This window comes from Aptenodytes forsteri, unplaced genomic scaffold (assembly GCF_000699145.1).
Source record: "Aptenodytes forsteri isolate BGI_AS27 unplaced genomic scaffold, ASM69914v1 Scaffold193, whole genome shotgun sequence".
Classification (NCBI taxonomy): domain Eukaryota; kingdom Metazoa; phylum Chordata; class Aves; order Sphenisciformes; family Spheniscidae; genus Aptenodytes; species Aptenodytes forsteri.
In genome coordinates this window covers 3,698,597-3,725,954 of record NW_008795405.1, presented here as the reverse complement: position 1 = coordinate 3,725,954, position 27,358 = coordinate 3,698,597, and the positions used below count along the sequence as shown (strand labels likewise).

At 42.0% G+C, this 27,358-nt stretch overlaps 1 protein-coding gene across 2 annotated transcripts in view; it reads right to left on the bottom strand.

Moving 5' to 3' along the window:
* The window catches only part of NRXN3 (neurexin 3), a 1,034,251-nt gene that overhangs the window by 981,262 nt on the left and 25,631 nt on the right, over positions 1–27,358 (bottom strand). Inside the window, exons 2-4 of one of the 2 annotated variants that reach the window (XM_009280739.2) lie at positions 18,958–18,975; positions 8,733–8,762; positions 6,345–6,356 (exon numbers count right to left, since the gene is read on the bottom strand). In XM_009280739.2, coding sequence (XP_009279014.1) covers positions 6,345–6,356; positions 8,733–8,762; positions 18,958–18,975 — 60 coding nt within the window. The remainder of the gene's footprint in view (positions 1–6,344; positions 6,357–8,732; positions 8,763–18,957; positions 18,976–27,358) is intronic. The other variant, XM_019472456.1, reaches the window with a different exon arrangement.

Sequence of the window (27,358 nt, the reverse complement as noted above, 5' to 3'; positions counted from 1 at the left end):
TTCCTTGCTCTCTGTAGTGGTATTTTCTATTATCTTCCCTTATTTCATAGCCCACAGTACTGATCTCTATTTGGATGCGTGCACTCAGAACTATCAAGGCTCTTGAAACAAATGTGGAAATGAAAGCCAGCATGAGAAGGAGCTCTAGCTCCATGAAAGAGGTGAGTGTGGCCAAATAAACGAAAGGTAGTGGGTGTCACAGGAATATCAGCAACTGGCAATGGTGCATTGCCAAAATCGGAATCAAAAACCAGAATACTGATGTGGGGGAAATCACACACCATTAGACATGACTTAATAACTGACAGAGTCGATACTGGGTGAGTTATATCAGATGATTTGAGAAAGCATGACCTTCTTCACAGTAATAGTTTTACAACCATTTGTATGGCATGTTATCCACTAATCTCTAGTCAAAACATTTACTATCTGGTAAAGCACTGCAAACAAGGCTGCTGTTTCTAAGCCCTTACTCTTAATGCATAAGATCCAGCTTACACAGCACATATTTTCTAAACTGTTCAATACCATAATGTTATCACTTTAGTCCACAAAAGGCCACAATGAACCTTAAAACAGGAAACTCCCTTCTTTTACCGGGTTTCATATTTTTGCAGGGCTGTCTGATGTGTGTGACAGGGGTCTATTTCAGTTCCTGATGGCATTATCACCACTTTGCTGCATTACCATAAAGCCCAGGAAATAAGCTATTACCCACCATCACTCCTCCCAAATGTTATCACAGAGAATCATGCATTCACAAAACAGCATTAACTGTGAGAATTAGAGTCCATTTAAACTGCAGCTGTTCCTTCATTCCTAAATAGATTCTTAGATCAAAACGACTGGTCTCGTTACCAAATGTCCCTTTCAACTGGAAGAAGAAAAAGATCACTTTAAAAAATTGTATGTTTTACAGATAACACTCCTTCCCTGTATTATGACAACCAGGTAACATTAAAACGAAGAATTTTTCCAAAAATACAGTGGATGTTTTAGCTTTCAGAATTGTGAGTTGAAATTTTGCCTTCAAATCACATCTGGCAACAGAAATGAACCTGCAATTTTGATTTCCTATTTCTAGTTTATCTCATTTTCAGAATCTCAAGCTTCAATTATTTAAGGGAAAGACATTCTGTTTATTTTTAACAATAATACTAACTCTGCAGTAAGGGCTTTCTTTTAAATACAAAACCTAAAACCTGGATCTAATATACATGCTGGTGTTCCTGTCAGCTCTAAACCCATGCCCTAGAAAAACCCACAACCCTATATTCTGCTATTAACAAAGAAAACATTGCTTATTATGTTCCATTTCCCTCTCTGCTTCTTTGCCTCTTTGTTACTGTCCGTTGGAAGGACTCCAACCTGCAGGGAAAAAACACTCTCACATCTAAACTGAAAAACCTAAATGCCAGGAAAAGGCACAATGCCTCTTTAAGAGTCAACAGTAAATCAACTTGCCCATAAGAGTGCAATAATTAGCAGTTAGTAGCTTATTAAAAGGATGGCAAAGGCCAAGCTGCCATCTGGGATCTCCAGTTTCTTGTGATTGTTATTATGTCAAGATGTGCAACTTGCATTAGCTTTCATGTCACTGTGCTTGCCCTTACTTTACATGTAAATTTTAATGAAAGATACAGCACTTTAAAAATCAGACGTCCATCAAAAGTGCTATTAGTCTGCCTTTTACAAAGCATATGGCCTGTTTTGCTACCTCTGCATCTCTACACACCACTGAATGCCTTAAATGAAGAAAACAGAGGAAGAAAAAAAAGTCTTTCAATGATATCAATTAAATATTCTCTTTGGGCAGAGTGAAACCTGAGCCTCACTGAAAACAGAAGACTACAATACAGCGTAAGAAGACAATATTTTAGCTCCTGTTTACACACAACATGACTACAATGCCTTTAACTCTCACAGGAATCATTCTTCTTAATAAAAATGAAAGCCAACGAAGAATCAGCTGTTTATTCACACGTTAGAAAGACACAGTTTTAAAATAAGGCAGAAAGAAAGCATGTAAGAAAAAATAAATTACCTGTAATCTACAAAATACTTAACACATTACTAAATATTTTATGCATACACATTATTTGTAAACACACATACTCATACGCACAAACAAAAAATAATTTACCAGAAATGTCCTATTTAATGTCTCATTTGTCTGCCTTCATAAATATATTACAGAGGTGTAAAAAGAAGAATGTTTATAAGACATCTATTCCTTTGCGTTAGCTGATATTCAACATTTAAGTGACCTCATTCACCAAAGTTCGGAAAATGTCATCACCTCTGGAATATAAAGAAATAGGATGAATGCCTTGCAGAAATGTCCCTCAGTATCTTACACTCGAAATTCATCAACTATCAATCATCTCTGATTAGACTTATAAGAGTTACATTAAAATATTTGTTTCTTCCCTAAATAAAATATGAAACCAGCAGGAAAAAACTTACAAAAAATGATTCCAGAAGAATGACGTCTACATTCAAGAGGCCTTGATTCTATCAAAGAGGTTTTACAGATTGGGTATTTGCTAACCATAAAATAAAATGCTTTATTTTTTAAACAGTCATTAAGAGGAAAGTTAAAACTGAAAGTCACCATCCTTATAATAATGCAGGATTTTTTTCCCACCAAAAGGAAAACAAACCCAATACCACACATAGTTTAAAAGTATTAAGGAAATTACTGTAAGTGTAGAAACCAAAAACATACAGTAGTCATATTTACAACCCAAATATTAAGATCTTTTACAGGGCAAAACAGAGCTTAAAAACTACTGCCAAGGCTGGCAAGATGAATGTAGTGTTGCTTTTCCCCTTGTATAATTAGATATTTATAGAGCACAAATGGTTTAATTTGTTACTGATGTTTCACTTCAACATTTGCATAAACTCTTGGCCACTCAGATGGACTTATTCACACTGCTCTGAAATCCTAATGGCATTACTGGTGAAGAAGAACTCGAAATTATTTTCCAGATCAGTAAGGTCCAGTCATTTCCTTCTATCCAAGTCCACAAATGCTATTTTGTTGTTTCTGTGCCATTACCTCCTGGTCAATACTATTGAACAATTCAAAGAAATAACAACCTCACGCTGCTCACTGAGAGCAATGCTGAACATTATGAGACTTAAAAGACCGACTTGGGTTAAGAGCAGTTAGGACCAAGGGAGATAATCTGATCTTGCAATGCTGAGAATTGCACGGGGAATTTGCCAGTAGCCTTTGGTTTACACAACATGCACTAAAGAGTCCCACACATGAAATATGTATGTACTCTTTCATTTCTCTCTGAGAATGGAGAAAAAACCTGCTTCATGTTGAAAATGAGTGTGCAGCTGTGCAGTTTTTCATCCCAAGCACAGCTACTGATGGAGGGAAGGAGCCCAGTGCCTTAGAGGAGAAGCAGCAGTCTGCAGACTGCAAGGGTGCTATGGAGGTGTCCTGTGCGCACCCAGAAACCAGGCACACCTCACTGTTATTCTTTGTGTCAGAGGGGACATTTGGGACTTTTCAGTTCTTTGGGTGAATCTTGGCCCACTAAATTCAATGTGAATTTTGCTATTGCCTTCAAGAAGACACAGGACTTCGTTCACCGAAAATAGCAGAGTCCCACCAGGAACACAGCCGATGTCCTCTGGAGGCATGAACCTCAATAGAAGCCAGATCCAAACCAAGAGTGATGATAAAACAAAACCCACTACATATATAAAAGAATGGTGAAAGGTAGCAAAAAGGCAAATTATCATTTTCTTAACAAAGGCTGTCAAGAGAACAAATGATATGGAAGAACGTGACTACACATTAACTCCAGTTCAATAGCAAATTAGAGTTGGATATTTATGATCTCCTTTGGTACCATTTACTTGTGGGGGAGTGTTAGGGAAATAAACTCAATATAATTGTTCCTTAATTGTCAATTCCTCTCCAGAAGAGAAGTCGTATTCAGCAATTCATGCCAAACTAAATAAAAGTCCTCCCTGCTCATCATGCATTTACCTCATCTCCGCGACCAGTTCCATACACCTAATAAAAACACAAACAATGCATATATACTCAGTTCAGGTTAAAATACAAGTGGTACCCAGGTGCTTTTCTGTATCTCGACTGCTCCAGCCACTACCCCAGAACACCTACACTTCATCTTCTTCAGCTTTCCAGGAACTTATTAAAAAAAAAAAAATCTCCTGAACTTTTTAAGAAGGATAGAAGCAGAAGAAGCCTATTTACTACAGTAGAAGCAACTAAAGGAAGACTTGTTTCAAATGATGAATGCAAGGTCACAGACTGCTATACATTGTGAAGAGGTTTTATGAAATCAAATACATCATATCCTTTGGATACATACATGGCATGAGACAGAGCGGCTGCCAGTTTTTACTAAAAACTACAAGAATGCCAAAAAATATGAACCTTCCAGGTACAATCACTAAGGCATCTGGTACCACCTTCTCTATGAGCTAAAGGCCATGTGTGGGTTCAAAATTACACTGCTTGAGCCCTCTGAAGGTAATACCATTTTTCATACAGAGTGATGGTTCTCTGATGAAGTCACTTGCTATAACTAGAGATAAAAACTATACATAGCTGGGAAGTGAAACAATATTTTTACTCAATGACACAATAAATTAAGTTTCAGTGCATATGAGTTAATTGTGGACTATATATTATAATCCTCATTCCTACAGGCTCAACTGGGAGTTTTGCTTTGGAAAAGACTTTCAGTTTAGTCCCGCATAGATTGGCCTGCAGCACAAATGCCACCTGAGAAAAGAAGGGGGCAACATGAGCTAACATCACACCATACAAAACTCGCCCTGATCTACACTGACCCTTAAATCACACTAAGCCATACATCAGCTAACTCAATTATTGGCAGCTGTGTTGAGGCACAGTAACATTTTGTATAGTGTGCTTAGAGCTTTAGGTTCTCACATTTTTTACAGTGTATGTGATTATTACATTCTGATGTTCACCTCTTGCTAAGAAGATAGCTCTGAGTACAGCTTATGTATTATCCTCCACCGCCCAACTTTGGATAGAATAGAAAAGCTATGAAATTAATTATTGGAATATTTTTTCAACCTCAAAACAGAACCAATAATATTGATTACATGATGCACCCCATCACAGAGAATCCAACAATACAAATTTGATAGAAGGAGGCAGGGCATCAGAAGGAGGAATCATACAAAGAGACAGTGTTTAATATGCCATTGTGCTCCCCAGAATTCAGGTATTACAGGAGGAGTGATCACTGGGCAGAGACTGCTTGTGCCTCAAAGGAAAGTTATTATGAACAAATCCTCTGAGCTCTCATATCCTCCCAAATTCATAGTAGTACAATTAGTCATTTCATCCCCCAATGCCTTATTGGCATGGACACACCCAACATCCTCCAACGTGTTCAAATCATGTTGATCAATAGATCAGATTCTTCAGCAGTGTATTTGCTGAAAAGGAGTAAGCCTTAGCATAATAAAACCTTTTAAACTCTCTATCTTATTGGAAAATAGGACAAAGAAATGGATTTTCCTCGAGCAGTGCTTATAATTTATCAATTAATCTTCACCATTCCCTCCAGTCCAACTGGAGACCCACAGCAAGTTTGCAGCATTTTGCCTTTTTGACAGTTTTGATTAGGGATGGATGACTGCCCTCTGCATGCTAAAGATAGATAGGTGTGAACTGCTGAAGAACAAGCTGGAGCCCCAGAGCAGCCTTACATGCCCTGTGCTGTGCTGAGCTGCAAAGGCAATGGACCTCTCTGTTTAGCAGTGCTGATCACTTCTGTTTCCTCTGCAGCTTTTTGCAACTCGATTTCTCTTTGAAAAACACCTTTTCACTAACAGAGAGGATGGGAAGCAGAGCTGGGGGAGAAATGATAGCCCAAAAGACCTCCGTCGTTGAAGGGTACTAGACAAGCCCAGGTCCTGCTTCCACCACTGCCAGTGCCAAAATTCCCAGCAGTAGCATCACTCCAGTGCAAGAGAGTAGGCAGGACCAGCTCACTGGCCTCTGGCTCTGTCTTCAACTGAACTGACTGTCGCTTTGCACCCCAGCGTCACCAGCTACAGAGAGCCTGACACTGCACAGCCCATACTTAGTGTGAACAGGGAGAAAATAACATCTGTTAAGACGGCCTCAAAGCATTCATCTTAATAAATATTTCTTCCATAATTCAATACAAAACAAAAGATTGTTAAGAGACTTTTAAAAGTAAAGGCATTAAGTTCCAATATGAACCACATTCATAAAAATACAATTTGTCCGTTGACAAACAAACATTTTACAAGCAATGAAGTCTTAAAAAGAATGCAATCTCTACCTTTACTTCTACCTACAGACAGGAAGGTGTGTGTCCAGTTAAGAGGAGGAACAAGAGGGGTGTCCATCATGGAGGAGGCAAAAGAGAAGAGAAGGAAGAAACATAAAAAACAGAAAATGATGTCACTGGCCATACTTACAAAAACAAGAAAACAAGCATATTTATGTAGCAGCCAAACCCAACAAAACACAATGTCAAGGGAAAAACGAGAGAGACACCACAACTAAAGCACAAAGCAAGGCTTAAACAACTGACAGTACAACCAGCAACTGCCTGGTTAAGCCCTTTGGCTTTAAGTTTTTTCTACTGAGAAATGCAAACCTCTCTCATGCAATAGCATGCCAGTGATATGCCTCATTCCACTTCAAATTCAAAACAGCAAGGGAAACAACAGAGTAGGACAGGAAAAAAATAAATCTCATGGTAATATATTTGCTAAATATATTTCATCTACCAGAGCTAATGTATTTGTATATAATGTTGACATTGCATATTTACTCACACATATACATTTACTTATTTTATATCCATCATATTTTTATAGAGAGTAAATATTTACCAAAAAGGAATATCTGTGAGTTGGTTGGCAAGAAAAGAGAAGCCACTATTCCCTGATGCGTCATGGATAAATAAGGGTGGCTAAAGTTGCCAGAAGCCAGTAGTTTTCACATTTTTTTGCCAGGCAAGGGAGTATAGAAAGGGCTGATGACAATCATACAGGCCTGAACAGGTCATGCAAGTCTTCATGAGCCAGCTGGGTTGCAACTTGTAATCTAAATGGCCAAGTGCATCTGTTTATATAATACAGTGCTAACTCACAGACTGCTACAAAGATATGTTCAGTGTTACTGAGATTGAAAGTGGCCATGAAAGTTCACTGTCCTGATCACTCCCAACATGCCATCATCCTTCCTCTGTCAATGGCTTGCCATACTCAGCTGCATCCTGAGCAACCAGGACATCTGAAGGGACCTGTCTACTGGATGCTCCCTCACCAAGCACAACCTCCAAGCCATGAGCCCAGCTGAACAGTAATCCCCACAGTAAGTGGGGACAGAGAAGGAGCTCAACGCTACCCAGAGCTTAGCCAGATGCTCCACATGCCAAATACCATGGTCTTGACATGCACTCATAAAGAGCCCTGTTTTCCTACCTTTCCCACCACATAAGGATGCTAAGCAGTACAGAAACTGAAGAGTGAGCCCCCACTTCACTTCTGATGATTGTTTCCTAAGCTTTCATGACCTCAGAGCAGACATCTGCCTTGAACTACAGAATAAAAACTGATTATGTCCTAAGCCTCTCTACATTTCCCTGAGATACATAGAAACTATGTCTCTTTTTTTCAAGTACCGAATTACTCTTGAGCCTTCACAGGCACTACATTCTATCTTATTAACTCTTTGGACTGTCTAACTTCAGATACGTGTTCACTTAATGGCAAAAACACTATTGTGTACACCTAGTCTAGGAAAGCCTCATCAGGCTTTAGTGTCAAACTCACATTTTCTCCCCACAGACAAAGAGTTGGTCTGGTCTTCCTAGTGCACCATGTACACACTCCTTGTATTAAGTCTTCAACCATTTCACTCCTGCATTCGCAAGACTAGAATGCATCACCAGAGCTGCTAACTCCTCACTGTGTACCCATGTCAGCAAGACACTGACACTATCTGAGGAAAACAGAATCATCCCTCTCCTCACCTCGCCTCTCCTCACCAGCTTCTTGCTCCACAGTCCCATAGTGCGAAATGGGACTAATGATCCCATCATGTCACAGCCAATAGATCTGTAACACAATCCAGGCTGAGATATTAAAATGTGAACTCTGATATAGGCCTAGATCCCATTTGTAGCCCAACCTGGGGTTAGCTTTGTTCTTTTTCTAAACCAATTTACTCTGTGCATATTTGAATATTTTAAATTGCAGACACAGGACTTACAGGCCATTATATGCAATTTTCCTCAGGATTCATAATGAGTTAGGGTCATGCCATGAGGGCTATTAACATATTTTTTGTAATAATTGCACTCTTAAAAATAAAGACCAACACTGAGGTCTACATTTACTGGGCAGAAGTGGGAGTCATTACAGCTGGCACCACAAGAAAGAAATGGCAAGATAAAATAGTTGGTGGGATGCATGGAAGGGGGAAGCATACCTCTTTAGTGTCCATGGAATCATTTCATGCTCCCTCCTGGGCACCTGAGTCCCAGGCTGACAAGTAGCCATGGCTCATGGGACACAAAGGCAAAAATGCAAATGGCTTGACTGGCACCCAGTAGGCTTAGTTGCTTTTGTCATGCAAAGCCCAGCTCAGAAAAGCAGCAGGGACAAAGCTCTTTCATGATCAGTGACTGAAACAAAGAGAAAGTCAAAGGACTTACCTTGTTCACCCATCATCAGGTGTGAGAGGCCTTTGAAAGAGAGAGAGAGAGAGAGGAAGTAAGAAAAAAAAGAACAAAACAGAAAAAGAAGCAGCAATATCCATGCACACTGGTCACAGTCCAATACCTCTCAGGATTGGAGCTCGCATACTTGAACTAGACCAAGTATGGGTGCAGCACACAGGGCACACACATATGCAGGTGCTGCTTTCTACACTGAGCAGAAAAGCATCTGTCACAGGTAGAAAAAACCTGCTGGTAGTTGCAGAACTGTGTTTGAGGTTCATCATATCCCTTGGGGAGTGACTCCAGAGGCACTGCACACCAGTATGGCTAAATGGGCTAGGAAAGCCAAGGTCTGCAATGGGGCTCTGCAGGGAGCATTTGCTCCTCTGGAGAGCTACAGAAATAACTTCTCTTCAGCTCAAGATTTAAAATTCAAGGCTGCAGTGGTCAGTGAAAGGGAGGCCATGATCCCACCAGATCTGCTTCAGATGAAACATCTGGGCTAAATGCATACACACACACAAAGCTATCCTCATTCTTGAACATGGTGGCTTCAGCATGTATTTTTAGGAGTTGATCAACGCTGCTCACACTTACTAATTAGACACCAGTACACCAGACCTGGCAAGGACTAAAAAAAAAATTACCTGTAACCTATTTTTAATACTACTGCATTTCCTTTCTGGGAAGAACTGGAGATTCGACTTCTGAGGACAGTGTGTTACTTTATGGCTCTATAGTTAAAGCTACTCTTTCATTTCATAGTTCAAGGTAAAGCCAGAAAGCAGCACAGCCCCCCTCAGCAGTGACAGTCACTGTCAGCTCTGTAGATGGGGCTGTGGTGGTCACCTGGGCTGCTCTAGTCCCTGTCCGATAACTCTTTCTGACATAAACCTTGTTTGTTTCAATTAAAATCCATTTCTAGTCCCAATTTTCAAATATGTTTACTGTACAACTGTATTCATACAAATATCATTTAGATACTATTGTATATATATACATGCCCAATCCATTAAGCATCAGCTGACCCATTAGTTAATTTTGCGACACATGATATCACAGAACTAACATATACAAAAATTGAGTCCTACCCACTCAAGCCATGAGTGACCCCTTTCGTACTTGGTTCCCTGACCTTCTTCCCTTAGTTTGACTCCTTCTCCACATCTCCTGCCTCTCACAGCACTTAGTATGGCAGGGATTTTGATACACACATACACACGCACACACCCATCTTAAGTCAGTTTATTAATCAAACAGGGCTGTGACTTTTTTAATTTCACGGAGGTCAAATGAATTTATTAGAATGAGAATTTTGAACAAGCAGCATGCTGAGTTTGAATTTGTTTATTTCTCTGTCTTTTATACTTTTCCTTTGCATCTGCTGGAGAAATATAAAATCCAGATCATCCTAAGAATATGTTCACTCACAGAGAACTCCAAGCCAGATAAGGGGATTAATAATTGTACAGTCTAAGGAATGTAAATATCTTAATGTTCTTGAAGATTATTGTGGATTTAGAAAAATAATCAGAAACGCAACATAGGTTTAGATTTTTAGGTTTTTTAGCTATAAATAAACATAGCAGACTTGATACTGTAGGACATATTTCTGGTCTAAATTACAAGATATAATTTCACTGAATCATTTTGCTCTGCTAGCAGAGTGGGTTGAATTTGTGTCTCTATTTATGGCCACTGACCCCATCATTCTTGATAGGCAAATCTTAGGTCTGTCCAAATGGGCACTTGAAAGTCACTGTAAAAGGCACTGTAAAAGACGAGAAGACAAAAGTATAATTTTTAGGACCTACAAAGCACAGAGTCGCTGTAGCAATGATGAAAAAGGAGAAAAGGCAAGAAGGTGGCAGTATGACATGCAGCTGAAGGTGGCCGAACAACGAGTGGACATCAGACCCAAAGCAGAGATAGGAGTCCCAAGCCCTCAGCCCTTGTACACCGTGGGGAAGGAAAGCCATGGCTAAGAGGCACAGCACCAACAGGTGCAGCTGCTGGGGATGGCGGGGGCCTTGTCCACTTGGGAAAACGGGACACTGACAAAGAGAAACCTCCAGATAGGTTTCAAAGCAAGAGCCTGCATTAAACACCCTGAATCACATCGTAAGAAGACCCCTCTCTCCACCAGCCACAGAGGAGCTATAAAAATCTCAAAATGTCAGGAATGTCAACACCCCTTTTGTCCTTATCCCTGGAAGGCCAACGCTGTGTGCTCTATCTGTCAGGTGCATCAGCCAGGTGCAGCCCAGAACCCTTCACCTGCAGTCCAGGAGTGAGCGCACCCCAAATGTACCCACCATTCTGGCCCCTGGTTTGGCCTTGGTTCAAATGCCTGCGAAAGAAAGTCTCTCTAAGAAATGTTCTGACTCTTTTGCTTCTTGACAAATTTGAAATACAACAGCAGCTGTGGTATTGTATGTACCTCTTGATCTTCTAGTCCCAACTGGACAAAGAAAGTAGGGAGATTAATGAAAAATAATGCCCCCCCCAAAAAATGCTACTTTTTCCTTTTTAGAACAGGAAGAAAAAGGAGGGTGGACTTGGAGATATAGCAAAATAACCATATTATCTCTTAAGTTGTCCATCGACACAGATCCTTATTTTAACAAAGAGAACACCAACAGAATTCTAGATTCATTATTAGATAGAATAATAATATAAATAATGAAATAACATATCAGCTTTTCTCATCTGAAAATTTTCCTCCCTTGCAATTTAAAGTAGGAGTGAAAATGAGTGTATTTATCTCCAACAAAATGTCATTAACAACCAAAACCTTCAACCATTGAGATCTAAAATCTGTGACATTTGCAGCATGTGTAACAAAGGCCCCAAATTAGCGACAGTAAAATCAACACAGAAAATGTGAACTGACATCATTGTCTCACCTTTACATCAGTTTCAAGATATGACAAGACACTAAAACAATTTTCAAATCATAAAAGTTGAAGTCATCTCAAGGTGGCATGGGGTAGCACTTGCTACTGGACTACAATAAACGAATAGGGCATCCAACAAACAAATGCAAGAGGTGTGAGAATTGTTCAGACCTGCAAACTAGACCAGATTTTGCCAGAACAGAGGGGACACCTATCACCATGCTATTTGGGCATCAACCATAAAGGCCAGCAAAGCTTTCAGCAGGGTCAGGATGCTAAATGAACTCATCAGGCCCCAAAGCACGTTATTCACATATACAACCATTGTTTGTGCCAATAGCCATCCCATTCCGGGGGAATCCTGTAAGAAAATCTGAGTTTCCAGATGAAACATGCTTTCCTTTTAATCTTAGATTTGTTCAACAAGAAACCCTGATTAAAGCCTCAGGGCTGCAAACCCAACCAGTGTAGAACTGGGAGAAGGTTGACACAAACCTGCACGAGCCACAGTGGTCAAGGGGTTGTGTGCTTTTGCTAAACCAATCTAGTCATTCTTATAATAATGGGCTGGGCACTGTTACGGTAAGTAGGCAGATGAAAAACTCTCTAAGACTCAATTAGGAGTTTTAAAAAGCAGGCATTCTTTATTGCGGCGCCGGGCGCACAGGGGATCACTCCACTAGGTGGAGCGATCTATTCCACCCCTGTACACAGAGCTTCAAGGATTCCTTTTATCTATGGAATGTCCAGTCTGCAGAACATTTAGTTACTTCGCTTCAACAAAGAAAACCGTATGTCTCTTTAGTATTTCGGTATCAGCACAACTGCTGCCCAATAAAAATGGTGGGTAGCAAGTGCTCTGGAAAAGGTTTAGGAAAACCTCAGAATAAACAGCTTATCTGCCTGCAAAGAAATTTTATGTCTAAGTAAGTCAGGAATCTGGTGACTTGCTATTCCTGAACTTCAAACGTGAGTGACAGTAGGGACAAGCGCACGGCTTCAAAAGAAGGCTCTCAACAGGTTTCTTAGATAAGGATAAGCATCTGCTTGTGGTCAGCCTCTGGAGCCCCAGCTTCTTCAGACTTTCAGCAGTAATGTGAAGAGAAAGTTGCCTCCTTCTTCAGAACATTGGTTTGTTGTTAAAATAGTATGTCCATTGCTGAGGGCAGACAGACATATAAACTCTGATCTCTGGCCATGATTTACGCCTTCCACAACTGACTTTTCCCATTTAGGTCTGGGAGTTTTTCTGATATTTCTTTAACTTACTACCAAATCAGTATTATTTTCTTAAAGGTTAATATTAACCTCCCTTGATCTCAAAGTAACATTTCAAAGAAGAACTACATTTTTTTTTTAAATTGTGAACCATCTGCTTTCTATATCAAAATAGTAAAATTAAGTGGCTTTAATTGTACAAAGTATCAAGGGCCAACACTGGATTCTTATGAAGCCAGAAGGACATTTTTAAAAGTAGCTTCAGAGTACAATGATATGAAAGAGCAATGTAGTTAAACAGCAGTTCTCATCTTTAAGGATTTACTAGGGGCAATTCTCAGGGTGGAGGAGAAAATGAAGAAAACCTTGGAGGCAGTTTGAACCTTGCCCCCACTGCCCCACCACCACCACCCCAGCACCACATTTGGGTACTTAGCACTTAAAATGGAAAAATAAAGCCACAAAACCTAAGAAGGTGGGGAGAGCACAAAACACAGCTGAGAGTGACAACTGATTGCAGCAACAAAGGAAGATGGAGTCCTTCATCTAGTTAATTATAGCTTGTCCCGCATTACTGGGCCCATGCTCTGGGGGTGTGCACGTGTGCGTGGGTGTGCATGCACTGCTGAATTGCTCTGCTAAGGCGGGCAGCCTCAGTATTTCCCTTTTAATGATGCTGCCAGATGATTAGCCCAAAAGCTCTTAATGAATGGGAAGAGAGACTGCCAGGCAGCAGCAGCAGCCCAGCTCTCCCCAGGGGCAGGCTTGCCCACAGTGGATCCTTTCCTGGGTATCAGGCTCCATGACCCATTCAGACAATAACAGGGCCAGCTGCAATGTATGTCTGAGGCAGGGCATCGTGGCCTCTGGTCCAGGATATACATGCAAATCCTTTATGGCAGAGCTGAAGAAAGAAATCATGCAAACCAGGGATTCTTCCAAAAATAAAATGACATCTACTATAGAGAAGAGCACTCTGACGAGTGATGGAGTCTGTTGTTTACACGTCCTTTCCTAATTTCCTAAAACTAGTAACTCCTTGAGAAATAAGCTTTTTTGTCTCCTCTGAGCCTCCTACCCTAGCTCCATCAGCAGTTCCCTTTTCTAGTTAGGGAGGAAAGCTGACAAGTCCCTCATCTCCCATGTGGTCCTTCTTAAAATAGGCATCTTGAGGTTTTCTAAAACCCAAAGACCAAGGAAGACTCCCTAAGAGTCCCCATGTACCAAAAAGAGGGCATTCCAGCAGGGCCAAAGGATGGGACTCAGAGGAAGAAGCAAAACCCTTGTCTTGAGAGATGTGAAGAATGGATGAAGAGGAAAAATCATTCTGAGACCTAGTTCAGACCTTTTACCTGCTAGACAGGTCAGCTTTGCCAAGAGGATGACCTGATTCCTTGGCTGCTGGCATACATGGTGCCCATTTTTTCTAACTGGACAAAGCAGTAGCACAGGCTGGGGAGCAGTCATTTTTGTTTGATTCAACCATGATATGCACAACAGCCAAGGGCTCCTCGCAGGCCCCAGCAGTGAGGCCAGCCGGGAGTGCAGTTTTGTTATTGTAGCCGGAGGCCCACTTCCAATCCAATTACACACAACAGCTGTGCTAGCTCCTCTTTTCCATCCCCTTTGCTTCCTCTGCTATGTAATTCCAGGATAGGTTTTGTCATTATCGGGGGCAGTGAGTCAGGGTGAGTGGCACCTACCCTGAGTGATCAAAGGAATAAAAGCATGAGGTAGAAGCCGAAGAGAAAGTCGTTTACCCCAATATCTATGAGCAGAAATAGTGATCAAACCATACTATCTCCTTTCCCCCATGACAAAAACAGTATTCTGACATTGCACATGGCATACTCCTAGAAGTATTCACATAGCGAGGGCTACAAACATGGTGGTGTTTGAAAACATGAAAATAAACGTGCAAGTGTTCACAAAGATGGCCACACGCACAACAGAACATGTGCAGGTAGCAAGACCTGAGGGTGAATGCATTTATGGCTGACCCATAAGAAGATGTGTATCACTGCAAATCAGAGCACCTGATCAAGTAGGTGCACAAGTTGGGAAGAGGAGAACTGTTAGGCATGGAATGGAACGCTTCAGCTTGGAAAAGACATCTCTGACAATATATATGATAGAGGTAAAATCCCAAATAATACAAAGCAGGTGAACAGGGAATATTTTTTTTTCCCTATTTGTCAGAACACAAGGAGTAGGAGTCATGGAATGAAATTCTAAAGTAACAGGTGTAAAAACAAGTGAAAGAAAGTACTTTCCGCATTTGAATGATTAAACAATGGGACTTGTTATCACAGGATACTGTGGAGTTAAAAAATATAAGTGGATTAAGAAAAACAAAGACTGGACACGTCCAGAGAAAATATGTCCATCAATGACTGTACAACACCACGATTTGGATGCAGTGTCAGGTCAGAAAATCCTCAAAACAGTGACTACCAGAAACGACAAAGGTATATCAAGACAAGACCAATGCTAATGTTGTTTCTTAAACTTCTTCCAAAGCATCTACTTTCATAAAAAGATGCTTCTGGGCTAGATGAATTCTTGCTCTGACCCCAGTGATCACTACTGCCATATTGTTGTTAATGGGTGTGCATGGAGCTGAAAAACATTTGCATTTCAGTGCAAGAGAATCCGATCTGGGGACAGTGTCTGCGCAAAGGGCATGCAAGAATGAAAACAACGGTGGTACCTATGAAGAACATAAGCCTGTACAAACTGGTTTCAAACACCTGTGTGAGTGGCACTGAAGATATGGCATGGGTGGATTCTTACTCTGACCTAGTAACTTCTGCAAATAGGAAAGTTCAGATGGGCTGAAACACAATTCACACATTTTCATGCCCAAGAAGCAGAGTTCAGCTTCAAGGAAGCAGAAGCCAGCATACAGGTACTGCTTAAATGACCCTATGACATGGAGTTAGGGAGACAGACTAAAACAGCAGCCCTGAGATGAAGAAGGGAAAGGAGCATTAAAAGATGGAGTTTGAAAGATTAAAGATCTGGATCAAAAAAGTGCTAGTATGCTTGTGCCTTCAAGCATCTCTGTATCCTTATGAAGGAGTCGTTCAGGCAAAAAAGGACTAATTTTTCCTCAGGGCCCCAACTAACTAGGTCATTTCTATTGGGTTGTGTCCATTCAGTTACACGCAAACTCTAGCCAGCAGTAAAATCATGACAGCAAAATGCCCAGAACTTCATCTCTTAGCCTCCTCCCCATGAATATCTGAAGATCTCTCCCAATAAGCGTGGCATGAATAAGAAAAGCACTGTTTAAACTTTGACACCCCCAGGTATCAGTACCAGTACCAGTCACCATAGTATCAAGGACCCATATTTAGTTCTTTCTCCTGCATATATTCTTCCACTAAAAAAACCTAAGCGAGACAGAAGCAAATCACTTGCTCATTGATCTACTGGTCTTTTCCCAACAAGAGAAGTTATTTCTCCTCTACACGACACAGCGAGTCAGTGACCCAGCTGTGTACAGACAGCAACAGTCCCAACTCCAGGGCCCTGCTCTAAATACTTGACTTTGCTGCTTACAATGTGGTGTTGCTATTTTGTGACCAGGGACATAATATTTGCAGGGCAGCTGGGCTAACATCTGACAAACTCCTTTCATTTGTGAAATAAGCCAGATGGGATCTTCAGTTGGCTCTTGAAAGGAGTGTAGCACACCAGTCCCTGTTGCCGGAGTACCCTTTCGTCACAAGCAGAGACCTTGCAGCCAGGGAAGGCTCATACTACACATTTCTGTTTACTTTGAACAAGACTAACTTCTTTGCACCTTGCAGAAACTGTGCCCAGCAGAGCCCTGTGGTCCCCACTGCTGCCAGCCCCAGCCTATTCACAGCTACCTTCTCTTACTGGGGAATTAGTTCTAACCAGTGTATTCAACAATAAAAAATATTCAGTTAATCAATGGGCTCTTTACAGCCCTTCTGCTGCCTGTGGGTAAATAGTTACCACTAGCTCATAAAATCCCTAATTTGTCTCGCAGTGGATGGTTAAAGTAACCATTCTGACAGGGGCCTGGAGTTCTGTCCTCACGATACAGATAGCTGGATGGCCAAATAGGAAGAAAGCCTCTGCACAGCCAGGCAGAGTGGAAGTGCACACCCATCCCTCCCAGTGGTCCTCGTCACTGCCGTGTCACGCATAATGCCAGTGTCCTCCCCAGGGGGAGCTGAGCAGAGGGATTATACTGCCTAGGAGTAAACAGTTACAGAGCCCGATAATGGGGTGTGGGTAATTGTCAGACTGAAAACATACAGATGAGTGCAAGAGTACATAGAAAAGTGCATTCACGTGTGACCAGAAATCCACGTGAGAAAGCACACAGCAGTCCTGAGAACAAGAACACGTGTATGAGCGATGGGGAGAATAAAAAATGCACATCCAAGCATATAAATTATGAGAATAAGAGGGCAGCGGGGCAGAAGAGCCCATTCAGAGAGCAGAAGGATGGACTGCTCCAGGGTGCCCACAGTAACAGCACCATGGTCCTCTCCTGGTTGTGCCACCTCTGCTTGGGCCTGTACTAGTGATGCCGTCATCCCCTGCACACTGTGCAGGCCTTGGAGATGTCCCTGGTGTTGTTTGAGGCAACACTCATTCGTGGCATATCATGAGTCCTACTGGTAGAGCATAGCAAGGCCATGCCTTCCCAATTCAACCATCCTCCTCTGCCACAGACACCAACAGCTTCAGGTTGTGGTGGAGAGACCTGTGACCTTGAGCCCTTGGTGCATGTCCTGTCAGATTCTGCCAAGATGAGAGGAGACAGGAGTTCCAGGACACCTCAGACTGGGGCAGAGAAGGTACATGTTCAGCCCCGTGAGTCACTGAAAAGATTCAATGTTATGGTTGACAGAGCCTTTCTTTCCAAGGCATGCCAGGCCACATTTGCCATTTGGCCACTTCCATCCCCATTGCTGCCAGCTGAGATGCGCACAGAATGCAAAGGACCTCAGCAGAACAAAAAGGGGGCTGACGAGAGAAGCCAAAAGGCTAAATATGCAGGGAAATTACCCGACTGGCTGGCCCTCACTGCGTCTCTCTGAAGTGTTTCACAAAATCTGATTATCCAAGTGTAGAAAAGAAGCAAATTGAATGGAGAACTCATTCCAGGTCCAGGTCAGGTTTAGCAAAAGTCATGCAGAAAGCTGAGAAGGAAAAGAGCTTTGACTCTCCCATCATCCCACTCCAGCCAGGGCAATGCCAGCTGCTTCCCTGGGCTCTCATTTCCATTACACATAATGATAAACCAGGTGGAGCTGCCTGAGCGTGAGGTAAAAATTAGTTTCTTAAGCTTCAGTGGCAACAGGATGTGGACTACAGCGTAAGGTGATCTAGTTCAATTAACCCTTGTAGCTGAAGTTGGGGGACTCAGATCCTTTTGGCAATGAGAGAGCAATCTGAAGAGGGAGGTTTGGAGTTCTCTGTGGTAAAACACTTCCTTGTGGAAGAACCCCCCAAATAAACAAGCACATAAAACACACATTCTTTTTTCCTTTCAAATGAATCATTTGTGTCCTGTCAGGAATTAAAGTTTGGATACCTAAATAAGATCACACATTGACATTCGGCCAGAAAGATACTCACTGGTTTTTAAAACCTAAAATAAAACAACAACAAAAAGACCCTTTGTTAGTGGAAATGAAACTCAACAGGTTATCAGTGGGACTAGCAAATGGAGTAGACTGCAGTAGGAGAAGGAAAATGACTGAACTAGATTTGTATGCCAGGCTACACACAGATGTATCAGAAATAAACTCTATATAATGCAGTGTTCAATGCCAGGTAATTAGCAATGCAAGCAACCATTTTTAATGTAATTTTCATTCAGAAAACATCCCTTTAACTGACCAACACAATGTAATCTCTGAAGAGGGAAGTTTGTGACCTTTGCTACTATGAAGCCCTCCTTTTAGCAAAGACTTTGCAATCCAGACCCTGTGATGTCCAGTATGAAGATTTGTTCTGTACGCTTTCAGGAAGAAGGATGAGATTTCTGCCTCTGGTAACTGCCCACCACCACTCCTTAAAGAGCAGCCTTTCAGCTCAGCAAAAGCAACACTTACCTGGAATATGACTGACATCTGTCGAGGTGTTTTCATGGCAAGCAGAAGGGAGAAAAGGAAAAGAGAGAGAGAGAAGAGAGAAAAGCCATTAGAGATGCACACAGCAACTCAGCATCCTTGCATGGAAATCAATTTCATGCAAAACCAGAAGTAGGTTTGTTTGAAGGCCATCCATCTGCAGCCAAGCACCCAGTCATGCAAGGGAGGAGGCACTGGCTCCTTCTCCACTGTGCATGTAAAAGTGAATCCACCATCATATCTGTCCGGAGAGAGATTTCCTGGAATCAGATAGACCCAAGCCACGTCAGTTCCTGTAAGAATATTGGTTAAAATATTCTACTGTTTTTCACACACAAATGCAAAAGAAACAAACAAAAAACAACCTGCCTGCAGTAGGTTTCTATTGCACATAAATTCAAGCAAGTTTTCAGAAAAAAGAAAAGAACCTGCTCCCCTTTTACGAGGGGCCATGTGAATTTATGACCAGGTGCAAGACACTCAACATAGTCCCAAAGTCTAGAAGAGAGCCCATTCCTTTTCATTCCTCCTGCCCATCATTCCCAAAACAACATCCTTCATTGCAGACAGCAGCAGGGGTGGGGGAGAAGGAGTGCCAGAGGCTTGCATGTCCCACATGTCTTTTCACAAGATGTTGAATTCAGACCAAATGTCATTCAGCATTTTTCCTCTTTGTGACATAAGACCGCTTTTCAGAATCAATCACATAAATCCCAGAATAAATTAGCCCTTTAAAAAAGAGAGGAGCAAGACTATGTAAGTGATAGTATCGACCACAGAAAAGGCATATCTTTGAAGGTAGTGTCTGTTTTGGGCAGAGCCCACCAATCCCAGCGAATGTACTTTACAAAAATGCCTCTCATAACTTTTTTAGCATCCCAAGTTTAGTCTTGCTTTGAATAGCTACACTTATCATAACACCATGAGAGAGGAACCCGTGAAATCTCATGGGATTAGACTTATATTTTCTTATATTTATTAGACAATATTTTGTCTAGGAGCATGACATGCTGGGTGCTTTGGCTACACACCAAGGTCTAAGAATGTATTCTCCTTCCCAGAATATCCCCTCCAATTTCCATCAGTATTCCCCCTTCCTGTCCAAACCAGCTGTGTTGCTGTGAAACTGGTGCCACTTGTCTTCCCGAGACACTTGCATTTCAGTGGTGAGTGATTCCTGTGCATGTTGCTTTTTGTTTATCACTTTCTGATGCTTTTTGTTTATCACTTTGTAATGGCTCCAGAATCATTTGAGGAAAAGTCCCTGTGGTACATCACACGTATATCAAGCCATCCTTCCCTAAGGAGGTAATAACCCAAATAAAACAATGCACAAAGAAGGGAGGGACTGTTGCATCAACTCATTTATTTCCATAGCTTCTACTAAACATTTGTGTCAGATCTGATGAGTGTTATTTGTTGCCTTTCCTCTTTTAACACATAATTGTATCTAAGAACTGGTGTCTTGGCATGCGAGCCTGGAAGGACACTTAGCACTGAAAGTTTGCCTGAAAATAATTATTTTCAGGTAGGAAAAGAAAACAAGCATCAGGCAGCAATGCATGCACTGAGGATGAAAGGCAAAAGGAGCAGAGAGCAGGGGCAGAAGGAAGGAGCAGACCATTAAACACCACTGCAGAATGTGAGCACAATGCCAAAGAATTTACAAGTCCACAGCTAGGACTTGAATTGAGGTGTTGCTTAGGAAAATCAGTCACAGTCAGAGAAGATGTTCACACATTTCAGAAGAGGAAGAAGGGAGCACCATAAGGTACTGCAAATATTTCTGATAATCCAGCAGCTGCCCCAAAGCCTACTCTAAGCAGGTACAAAGCTCTAGACCCATGCTGTCCTCTCAGCCTCCCTGCATGAGTGGCAAAGGAGCGGGCACAGCTGCAGCCCAGGCTACCTCGGGGGCCTGGGAACAGCAGGCAGCCTCACCAGGGTGTCTGTGCTCCAGGAGGAAATCTATGGGTTGTTTAGGGAATAAAAAGGATCAGCAGATAGAAAGGGCAAAGGAAAGAGCTAACCAAGGGTGAGCAAGGGATAAACACATTAAGCAAATAACAGAAGAGGCAGCGGGCTGTAACTGATATACTGCTTGAAATAATACTTATTTAACTGTGCGTGAATTAAACAGGTCATGAAGCTGTTAAAAAGGGGAACAATGAAGTGTTAAGAGCTACACAAGCATCTCTAAAATGTAGTTTCTCAATGGCAAGTAACAGGGGGCAGACAGCAAGGGGATTTCCTTTTACCCATATTTTTTGTTCTGATGTCCCTAAGAGCAGGCATTCCCTATCCTGACTGGTTTTAGTCTTAGCTTTCTTTTTGCTGTATCTTTTTTGGAAAGTCTCCACCCAACACAACTTCTGTATACATTAGCTGCATCAGAAAAGTCACTGTTTGCATCTCTGAGACACTTTTGCAATATTTACCTATGTGGCAGCCCAGGTCTTTAGTGTTACTTCCCATATTAAATACAAAGGAAGTTTCTTGTATTGCAGACACCCCCCCATGTGGTATCTGCTGGCAAATGCTGATTTTCAAATGGTGAAAGTACTAGGTTTTTTATTTTAAAACACACATGAGAAAGCACTGCTTTCTTTGTGAAGACAAAAATGGCACATAGCCAGCCAGTCCTCACAAGAGACCCTACAACAAATACCACTGTCGCATACAATTGAAGCTGCCATGCAAGTCCTCACGGGAAACCCCGTAACACCTCTGCAGTGTGTGTGCCACTCCACTGTGGTGCACAATTAAAACTGTGGTTGCATATATCGACAAAAGGGACCCTTAATAAGAAACCTCTGATGCAGTACCTTATGGCTGGTGGCTCCACAATTAGAAGAAATCTAATGCCTCAAGAAAGGTAGAAGACAGGGATGGCAAATAGGCAGAGTGACCAGATTTGGGGAGCTCTCCTTCAGACCCTGTCATCTGAGATGTTCTCTCAAATTCTCTTCATGTTTTTCTGGACTGTTTAAAACATGTCCCCACTCTCTTCCTCTTCCATCAGCACTACCTTCCACCTCCCATAGGGACCTCCTACCTGCCACAGGGACTGAGGGGAGGTACAACATTCCCCGATTAAACAGGGAGTGTGCAGAACCCATGGCTAACAAAAGGCCCAGTGACCATGGGACTTACTGACATGCAGATGGAGGTTTCTCCACTTTCTCCAGCTCAGAGCACTTCAAACAGAGAAAGATCTGCCTCTTAACAAAAGACGAGGCAGAGTTTGCTTTATCCTATACACAAGAGTCCATTTATTGCTCCTTTGTAAAGGGCTGAGCCGCAAGCCGGTGCTGTTTGCTTTTGTTCTTTGATGCTAATAGATGGGTTGAAAGAGGGATCAGCAGGGCTGCTGCCTTTGTCTGGTGCAGCCCCAGCCATCTGGGTGGGGTGGAAGGGGAAGGAGGAGGATGAAGGGGAGCGGGAGGAACAAAGCAAACATTATTATAGCTCAGATCATTCCCGTGCCTGTAGAGGAAACATCTGAGGTATTTTTAACTCTAACATTTTTAACAAGAAGTTTAGCAATAAAGGAAGGTGTCATGAGAGTGCACTTCTCTCTCCAACTGGAAGACAAGGACAGCACACTTTCCATATGCATCGGCCCTACCAGCACACATCACCTTGACCTGAAGAGACCTGCTGTCGTTCCCATCTCCATGGTCCATTCAATCTTGCCCCCCACTTTGACGGGCTGTGGACACCTGTATTCTGCAAGCTAAACTGAGAGCCACTGACCGAATTCACACATCACAAACCAGCTGTCAGGCGGGGGAGCATCCTAGGCTAAGTGGAAATAAGCACCTAGAAGTGAATGGCACTGTCTCATACTATGAGTCCCTTAAGCTCTCCAGCATCCCCCTCCAGGGCTCTCTGGTTACCCTCTCTCTGAACGCCAGTGTGTGGAGAGGACTGGGGAGCAGGCAGAAACTGGGGAAAGGAGGAGGGCAAAAGTTGTAACACTTAGAGGCATCTTTTCGTCATGGAGACCCACTCCCAAATAAGAGGAGATCCTGCCTTTAGACAGGAAAATGACCTTATTCTGAAGCTCATTCAGTTACCGACACCTAAAAAAGCTTTTCTAAAGCAGATTTGGCTCTTATCATGCTGCAAATACAGAAAATGGATATAGGTACAATTTCACTGGCAGAAGCACGACTGGTTGGGAACTCTCAGTCACTTACTTTGACTTACTGATATATATGAAAACAGTTCGGAGACCATAGATTGATGCATTTATGGCAGCCTGTGAAATGATTCAAAAGATACAGGATGAGCCAGCCTGGCCTCCTGTGGTGTGGTAGTAAGAGATGGTGGTGACTCAGAACCAGGTGATTTCCTCTTAACTGAGCTCTGATGCAACATTTTAACAATACGATGAAGAGCTACATTTTGGCTGAGCTGGAAACCCCTCAAACTGCAATGAGCAAGGTCTTCATTAATTTGATACTTCATCAAACAAAGTGTTAATTCCAGGTGCTGATTTGGCAAGTGGTCTCACTCCATCCTAACCTGGTCCGTTAAGGTAAAGGCAATGGTCCTACTTCACCTCCTACTCTAAGCTGTTGGGGACCAGTGCTGTTGGTGCAAAACTGTACAGACTCCTTGTCTTTCTCTTCAGGACACAGTGGTTCAAAGCCACCTGGGAGGGTTACAGCGACATAAAAAGAAATAGCATTTACATTGTATAAACAGCTTCTAACAACAATTTGCTTGGGTAACGGTGGGCTCTGTAATGAGATCAATTCCAAACATTAGCAGATCCCTGTACTGCCCATGCTCACACAGGAGGTAGGCACCTTGAAGATTGTTTTATTTATGGTTAACTAGGTTAAAATCTTCGCTCCATTAAATTCATAAAAGACTTGACAGTTACTTTGATAGTGTCATGATTTCATCACTCATATTTACTTAACATCTTCTGTCTTACTCTGATAGTAGGCTCCATCCCTGGTATCTTTCCACTGATTTCAACGGAACTGCCACAGAAGTAAATTTGACTGATTCTATTTAATTTGCTAAATGTTTAGGATACTGAAACAAATCCAAGACCACTTGAGCCTATGATGTCTGTCACTGAGCTGCACACTGGGATCATGAAGAACTTCACAGTACTAGCAGGTGTAGGCCTTATTGTCTCACTCCAGAAGAATAGGACCCTGTAATTTGTGTTAATGGAGTGTTGAACACTTCTGATTTTATTCAGTAGAGACAAGTGGTGACACATACACAAACAAGTTCATTACAATCAATTACATTTCTCTGTGTCCTTTGTCCTACGGGATCTCTTAGGCTTCAATCTCTCGGGAATAGTACTCACTTGATATGTTGCATAGAATTGCAGACATTTGTGGTACTGTGCCTTTGCACAGCTAATACTCGGGATCCCAAAGCACTTATTAGCTGTGAATATAGGAATCATTCATCCAGTACTGAAATGCAGCCAGCTCTCAAGTGAAAGAGACAGATGTTTAACAGCTTATAGGAACGCCATACAGCAGTTTAGCGTGTCAGAGTTAGAACAAGAAGAACTACTTAAAGAGGCAGAATGAAACTTGGCTGATTCTACTAAAAGTGCCATGTGATTTTAAAGCACTCCTGATTTAAATGAGGTGAAGGGATTTGATTTCAAATCTTATCTGAATGATTAACAGTGATTTGATGCCTCCAATGCTCTCCTCTATACTGTGTGCATTAATGTGGTGGGCAGCCTGCCCTCTTCACAGGGTCAAATGTGAGGCTGACTGACACGTGCCTGAGTATGTCACCCTCTAAAGCGTATGAAGTTTGAGTGGATCCTATATCCACCAAAGAAAACGGACCCTTTACCTCAAGGGGCCAAGCTTTCTCCTCTCAGGCAACCAAGATACTCAGGAAGAGAGTGCGCTAGCTGGGGAGACATTTGCAAGCCACTATGGTTTCACTACAATTGCCTGGCCATTTAGAAAAGTGCTTTCATAGCAACATGGTATGGATGGATTAAGTATGCCTGCTGCTTTCAGAAACCAATACACAGAGTTACTTAGCTCCAGTAAGAGTAAAAAAACAACAGAAAAAAATCTTAGAGAAATGAATTCATAATAATCCCTCTAATTAACTCTGTATCATTACTATTCTTAGATAAAGCTGCTTGCTGATTTCACGGCTTTCAGTGAAAGTACCATCCTCTCCCACACATCCCAACAAATATTCTCATGTACATTCCTTGTATGGAATTGGCTACATTGCTGGGGAAAAAGTCAATAGTTCTGTAGCCTACTACTAGCAAAAATCCAACCAGAATTCAATTACTCAGTGCCCTCCAAACAATCTGTTGATCTTCACTTAAACTGCCTAGATACATTGCCTGAGCACTCCGGGATGAAGCTTCTTTCTATTTCATCCTAGGTGCCTGAGCACCGGAGGAAATAGAGGATTTGCTCCCTGCTGTTTTGCACAGCACTCCCATACATCCCCATTCAGCCTGTTGTGTCCACAGTCTTGTGGAGCACACAAAGATACATAACTGTATAACTTCTGAAGAGCAGGTGCAAGCAGAAAAAAACAGTGTCCTCCACATTCACCGTAGATAGAATGAGAAGAAACTTATGATGCAGAAAGGGAAGTTTTGGTTTAATGTTAGAAAAATTTGGTAGCAACAGGGTAGTGAGGCTCTGGAATACCTTGGCTACTGGGAGTTAGCCACCTGCATTGGAGACTATTAAGAAAAGACTAGACAATTATTTCTCATTAATTTTTCAGATACACCTGATCTTGCCTTGGAAAGACTAGTTGGCCCTTGAGACCTTTTCCAATCCCATTTTCTACGATTTTATTATTCTAATTCAAAACGCACTCTCCCCAGACAACCCCGTCAGTAACAGCTGCCAGGCATCACAAGATAAGAGCTTCAGTAACGGAGCAGGGCAGACACCAAGGCCGAGCCTTTGACAGCAGCCAAGCACAGGTACTCAGGGAAGAGTCAAAGGAACTGAGAAAATTCACAGTACCCTTATTAACAGCTTCCAGTAATGACAGACTGGTGGAGGTTGCATCATGATCAAAATGTTTAACAGTCCTTGATAGACTTTTCCCTCCTTGAATTTGTCTGGTCTCCTCTGGAACTAGAATTGATGTGGTGTGGAACAGTATTCTTATTTGTTCATTTAAAACCTGCAGCTGAATATATCGCATTGGGCATCCCTTACCAGTTGCTTTATAAAATATTATGAATAAACATTCTCTATTCAGCATCACCACAGCACTCTTGATTATAACTATCTACCTGACCTCCTGCTTTAGCCACTTCTTTTCTAAACTGAAGAGTGCTCGTCCATCAAGGCCCTCTGCGTATGGCAGCCATTCTGTGCCTACAGCAAAAAGACATGTAAGTTATCTACAGCAGGACCAGTTTTGAATTTTATCCTTGGGTTAGTTGTACCGGGCCATTTGTTTAACTAGCATATTTTAGGTCTAAACCCATCAGAAACCTGTCCCTTCCCTAGGGGCATACAGTACTACACAATCTATCTGGCCAAAAATCCAATGAGAACAAAGCTATTATTCTTGTCAGAAACACAGGCTGACAAGTTTATGATTAAGAAACACAGACTGTGTTTGAACAAATCGGCCTGAGAGCACTCTACCTCTCTGGAGATCCTTGTTCCTCACCAGGGCCTGGTGCAGATCCAGACCCCCTCTTCTCTTTCTGTTTAGCCGTATCACGCACGCAGCCCTATAAAGAGCACTAATCTGCCCTCGATCCACTTGCAACACTTGGGCCAAGAGCAAGCTATAGCTCCTGTGAAGGAGGAATAGATACCAGAGGACAAACAAAGCATGTCATAGAGAAACATGGACACTCTGATAGTGTGTGCCCAAGTTACGCACATACAGTACACAGTCTTCTCCACAAACATTACAGTTTGTCATTCAATGTTCCATGCAAACAGCAAAAGCCACCATACAGTTCATCATGTTACATACTAGAAGTGCCAAAGCTTTTCCCCCCTAAGGGGCCACTCACAGAAAAAAAGGGGGCTAAATTACTTTCCTGCCTTTAGCTACAATATTTGGGACCACTGTTTATAAGCCATTCATATATTAGGAGCAGTGGCAGCATTACATAGAAAGTTGTTTTTGCATTTTCATAGGTCATCTTCAGTGGTAAAAAGACAAAGATTATTTCTCTTTCCCTCCCAGCTCGGATGAAACAAGAACCTATGACCTTCTAAAAGCATACATTGCTCATACTTCTGCCTGTTTTTTCACACTTCTATAACATTACCTAGGCATCTCTGTAGCTGCTTCCATGCAAACACTTACGGCTGGAAACTCCTATCCTCATTCAGATTTCCTTTCAAGGTGTCGTGGTTTAACCTCAGTC